At 49.1% G+C, this 5,887-nt stretch overlaps 1 protein-coding gene across 1 annotated transcript; it reads left to right on the top strand.

The window, feature by feature from the left end:
- Positions 1 to 738: 738 nt before the first annotated feature.
- FJX1 (four-jointed box kinase 1) lies at positions 739 to 4,387 on the top strand. The gene has a single exon (XM_039365166.1). The coding sequence runs from the start codon at positions 1,575 to 1,577 to the stop codon at positions 2,922 to 2,924; it is 1,350 nt and encodes a 449-aa protein (XP_039221100.1). The 5' UTR covers positions 739 to 1,574; the 3' UTR covers positions 2,925 to 4,387.
- Positions 4,388 to 5,887: the final 1,500 nt, after the last annotated feature.

Here is a 5,887-nt window from a genome sequence, read left to right as displayed (position 1 = left end):
ATGCTGCTTCTGTCCTGGCTAGTCCTCTGGATCTTCTGCTTGCCCACTTTGCCTAGAAGAGATGGATCCTCCTTCCTACTGGAGCTTATATTTCCCTGATGAAAAGGGGCCACTCCCCACTTATAGTTAATCACCACAAGCCATTGCAACCTCTTTTTTCCTACAAGACCTCTTTGTTTTTTGCCTTCATCTGGTTCCCATTCTAAGAGACAGTCTTAAGTCTCTTTTTGTATTGGTATTTCCGCAGTACTTTCCCCCACAATTTGGCACCAAGGACAGCCTTGAGCTATGTAAAATCTGTTCCGTTTTGTCATTTGTCACCTAACTTGGACGAAAGCCAGGGATTTGAAGCTGAGATTAACAGAGGTAGAATAAGGCAGGGAGCGGCCAATTTCACGCAGGTATTATTTTCAGCCCACTCAAGGATGGCTAGATAATTCTTCAAATCAACGGTGGATAAAAACCCTCGGGGAGATAAGATATTTCTTCCGATTTCACTCGAATCCTAAATCGAGGCATTCGTGCATAAAATAGTCCACGTTCACCCGTCGCACGCCGATTATGCTAAGTAGAATTCAAACGTGTCTATTTGCATGGCTAAGAAGACAGAAACACCAGCCAGGCTTGCTTTCTTTCTTTCTTTCTTTCTTTCTTTCTTTCTTTCTTTCTTTCTTTCTTTCTTTCTTTCTTTCTTTCTTTCTTTCTTTCGTTCCTTCCCTCCCTCCCTCCCTCCCTCTCTCTCTTTTTTGAGTCGCACGGAATTCTTATGGCCTGACCAAGGGTTAAGCGCTTCGCAGCAACCTTGGGGGGACCTTTGCTCATTGGTAATGAACTGACCCCAGATTGCCGCCCAGATTAATCCCTCTCCCACCATTCCGTGCTGCTGCCCTCCTACTCTGTTCCCGCTCAAAGAAAGAGCTCTTTGAAAGCAGCAGCACAATGTGCCTCTCTCCCATCTTTTATTCCAAACGGGCCGAATCCTTTGTGCTTCCCGAGCCGGATGGGAGGAGGGAGGAGCGCTCGGAGATGGCCGCCCGCCTAGCTCCATCCCTTCGCGAAGATGCTACTCGTCGTCGCCACGACCCCCCCAAACCGGCGTCCCAAAGGGCTCTTCTAGCATTCGGGGGGTGCCTTTCTTGAAAGTGCCCTCCGCCCCCCGCCCCGAGAAGCATCGGCCAGCAAAGGGCCCACCTTTCGACGAGCCATTGCCGCTTTAAGCAGAAGGCCATGCTGGGCGGTGGGTTGGGTCCCGGTGCTCCCCCTCGCCTCCCCCCACGTGGTCTCGGTTCTTGTGAATTTCAATCGCTAGAGGGTCCGCGTACAGACACCGGCCCCGCAGCTGAGGCTGGGGCTTCCGTCCGGAATCGGGGTTCCTCCTTATCGCACGGGCTCCTCTTCCCTGCCGCCTTTTAGGCAGGCTCCTGCCGGAATCTGGAACCGGCCACCGGCAGCCACCATGAGCCAAGGCAGCCCCGATCGGGCGAGCCGCGGGCTAGCGCAGCTACCGAGTCCCGGAGCGGCGGCGGACTAAGATCGTGGCAGCCTCCAAGCTCAGCACCAGCCGCGGGAGGAGAATGCAACGAGCGGGTCTGGCCGGGCTGGGCTCCGTGGCCGTGCTCTGGATGCTAGCTTTGGCTTCCTTGGTGGGGCTGTGGAGTGGACGGATCGGGGACCCGAGGACGACCGAGCCGAAGTTCCCGCAGGAGCCGGCCGACTCGCGGTTCGGCGGCATCCAAGTAGCGCCGGCAGCAGCGAGCCGTCCCCTCCAGACAAGTCGCCTCCAAGCCGCCCAGAAAACTTTCCGAGCGCTGCTCACTCTCCCGGGACAGTCGACGGAGCTCCAGGAGGGGCAGGGGGAAAGCGGGCAGGAGCCGCCGCCGCCCTCTCCTCCTTCGGCTCGCCCTCGGCGGGAGAGGCAAGGCGCAATGGGCGCCGAGGAGCAGTTTCCCTTCTTGCCGGTGCGCGGCGGGGTTTTCTGGAGCCAGACCCTGGAGGCTAAGGTGCCACCGGGCTTTCCGGCGGAGGAGTCCGCCTCGTGGCTGCGGGCGGCCCGAGAGGCGCGCGTCGTGTCGCTCGAGCGCGGCGGCTGCGGTCGCAGCTCCAACCGGCTGGCCCGGTTATCGGACGGGAGCCGCGCCTGCGTGCGCTACGGCATCAACCCGGAGCAGATCCAGGGCGAGGCGCTCTCCTACCACCTGGCCGGGCTGCTGGGCATTCAGGAGCGGCTGCCGCCTCTAGCGCTCTCCCGGGTGGAAGCCCGCGGCGGACAGTGGGCGGAAGTGCGCGACGAGCTGCGCGGCTCCCATTGGGCCGAGGGGGCCGTGGTGAGCCTGGCGCGCTGGGTGGACAATCTGACCGACGTGGTGGCCCCCGCCCCCTGGCAAGCTGAGGCGGGGGCGCCGGCGGCGGGCCGGAGGCTGCAGCCCCTGGCGGCGGGGGAGCTGAGAGGCCTGAGCCAGGCGCAGCTGGTGGAGCTGGTGCAGTGGAGCGACTTGATTCTCTTCGACTATCTCACGGCCAACTTCGACCGGCTGGTCAGCAACCTGTTTAGCCTGCAGTGGGACCCGCGCGTCATGCACCGGGCCACCAGCAACCTGCACCGGGCCCCCAATGGGGGATTGGTCTTCCTCGACAACGAGGCCGGCCTGGTGCACGGCTACCGGCTGTTGGCCATGTGGGACAAATACAACGAGCCTCTGCTGCGCTCCGTCTGCGTCTTTCGCGAGGCCACCGCCCAGAGAGTGCGGGAGTTGCACCGCCTGCGCAACGCGGCGTCCGAGCTGCTCAGGCTCTACCGGACTCGGGAGCCCCTGGCCGAGATTCTCGGCTTCCTCTCCGAACAGCAAGCCCAGATGCTCCAGGAGCGCATCGACTTTGTCCACAAGCACATTTTGCACTGCAAAGCCAAGGCCGCCGCTCCGTGATGCTCTTTGGCTTGGCGAAACCACCTGGATTTTATGAGACTCGGAAGGGATTCAGGAATGGGGGGAGAGAAGGGCGTCTGAAGGGGTCTTTCCCCCCTATTCAAGGGCCTGGGGACCAATATCCACCTCTAAAGGAAATCAAGGCTGGAACCCACTTGGGAGTTGACAGGAGCCCCTCCGTGCAGAATGTTCCTGAGGTTTCACGGAGGAATATGTGGCAAGCCCAGCTAAAAATGAACAGGATTCCAAGTTTTTGTTTTGTGAGGATGAATAGCCAGTAGCTGAACTAGTTCTTGTCTCTCAGATACTTTGTTCCTGGAATCTATGTGCAGAATGTGATCTTTTCTTTATCTGACACTCCTAGTGTTAAGTTCCCAGTTCCTGAAGAAAAAGCGCCTTGCTGCCAATTTCCACTCCTCTGGGGAGGCCTGGATGTTCGGGAGAGATGCACTCACATGGCCTTCTGCACCCTGGGAGCCTCCTAGATGCATTGAACCACATCTTACACCATTGCCCCAGCTGGCATGGTGCTGAGGGTGATAGAAGTTGTAATCCTGTTCAACAGGAGGGTGCCATGGATTAAAATGTCATAATCCCCCCCTCCATTTTTTAGAATTAGATGTAACAATCCCCCTTCCCACCTTCTACCCCGGATCTGCACTATTGCCTATTACAGAAAAGGTCAAAAATATCTTCCCAGTCTGCAGTTTTTGTCAGAATTGCTGTGAAGATGCTGACAGTAGTTGGGAGTTAAAAACATAGCCGAGTTTAGGAGATGATTCATGCCTTTGATATAATCTATACATAAAAATTAGCTTTCTCTGTCCACATTTCCCTTATCGGATGTTAAAAGCTCTTAAAAATCAAATTAAAAGGTCCTGTACAAAAGTTGTGGCCAGTGCTTGAATAGAACACCTCCCTTGTCCTTCCACTGGACATCAAGAGCTACATGTGTTTTTTTGTCACACCCTTTTTTTTAAAAAAAGAAAACTCCACAAAACAATTTAATATCTAGATACTGTAACTCTACTTACAGAACAGTGTTTTCTAGTGAATTTCCAGTCAACATGGACAGCAACAAAGTCAACAGTTATAACAAGTATGCAGAAAAGTCAATGTTAACACCTTTTATCCCTTAACAGTGAGAAGTATTTGGCAAAAAAAAAAAAAGTTGTTCCACAGCATTTCTGTTTTATATGTAACCCACTATTGTATAATAAAATGGGGCGGGGGATTTCCAGGTTTATAGTATTGTCAGTGTAGTAAATTTTGATGCATTAATTTGGAGAAAGGAAAAATCAGTTTCTTGCACTTTACTTTCTTTTTATATATACATATATATATACAAAATCTTGTTATTTAAAAAAAGTCTGCATTTTAGGTACATGATATATGTTCTTAAGCCTTTCTGTAATATACTAAAGAACTGGATATTTCAGTAAAGATGTGTTAATGTTTTGCCACTTTTGTATCCAAGTTTTCGATTTCATTGTTCTATGAAGTTTTTATTTTCTTTTTCCATAATTTGAATGGATATTTTTCTTTAGCCCAAGATAGTTAGTGATAGCGTTATTCCACACAGTAGGGAGAAGAATCTGGCATATAGACTTATTTTTTATAGCTGGATTTCCTGCATTAAAGTATTCAAAATCAGATGAATGTCATAGGCTACATAAAACATATGCCTTGTAGATTTTACTGGTCTTTACAAGTGTCCTTCCACATGCTTCCAAGAAAACAATTATTCTAGTTTGATTTAATTCTATCAGTTCAAATTTCAGCACAGCCTACTCTTGACTCTTTCATGGCTGTAAAAATCTTCCTTCAGAACTATCAAAATACTGTACTTATGACTATGAGCAATTTTCAATAGCTGTTAATTTCTTTTACATTTTGGTTTCTGGCAAACAAGTTACAAATGAAAAACCTCTGCCAAGAATAATTTAGGACTTTTTTTTTTTAGCTCAGCTTCTCTTTTGACTGTGGTGGTAGTACCTACAGAAACTGAAATTAAAAGTGTCATGACTTTTGCTAAGCTTTTTCAGTGCTTCAGTCCAGTACTGTATTTATGAATAGAAGTTTCATCCTTTTCACGATAGTCCTCGTGAGTTTTAATGATTTGGCTAAGGGCATTTCTTAGAACTGTTTACATATGGATATGCTGGTGTGGACTGATAACTTATGCTATGTATCAGTAACAATATTGGGGCTCAGATCTTTTGATACTTTGAAGAATCAGTTCTGTACAAGCGAAAGCAGAGGGGGAAGTTTTAATTTCTCACCAACTTTAATCGCTTTGTCACACCTAGAGCATATATAGAGATCAGAGGCAGAAAGAATTCTGCAAGAAGGTAGAATAAGTGCAGGACAGGAGTTCTGGAATTCTTTCTAGTCTTTACCTGTAGCGGCCATGGTTGATGTGTATATTTTTTGTCTGTGTAAAAGGGTACAGAAGCATTTCTATTCTCCCCATGCAGGGCATCTTGTCTGATTAAATATATGTGTGCCCTGGGAAATGGAGGGCAGGTTGTATGTATGCTTTTCTAGGTCATGTGACCAGGAGAGATGTAAGCCGGAAAAATTTCCGGTGACTAAATTTTATGCAGAAAAAAAAAATCACTGGAAAGTAGAAAATTCATCATTTTCCTTCCACCATATCAAACAGTAGCCTAAATACTTGTGCAGTCTATAGATATTGGGATGGATATATTAATAGGAATCATTTGCATAGTACACTTTTCTGAAATATTTTCCAATTCAATTTTTTTTCTCTGTTAACCAAGAGGTGAAGAGCGAACAACTTAAAATGGAGCCATCAGCAATATTCTGATTCAGTGTCTCTCATATAGGGATGAACTAAGAGTATTTAAGTCATTTTTCTCTGGAATGTTTTTCTCTGAAACTCCCCAACCTATCTTACCCATTTTTGAACTCCCTTTTGCCAGCTTTTTCCTCCAAGCCAA

Source organism: Crotalus tigris, unplaced genomic scaffold, assembly GCF_016545835.1.
Source record: "Crotalus tigris isolate CLP2741 ecotype Arizona unplaced genomic scaffold, ASM1654583v1 scf7180000019968.627227, whole genome shotgun sequence".
Lineage (NCBI taxonomy): Eukaryota > Metazoa > Chordata > Lepidosauria > Squamata > Viperidae > Crotalus > Crotalus tigris.
Note: the sequence above shows the minus strand (reverse complement) of the source record. Positions and strands in the feature narration are given on the sequence as shown.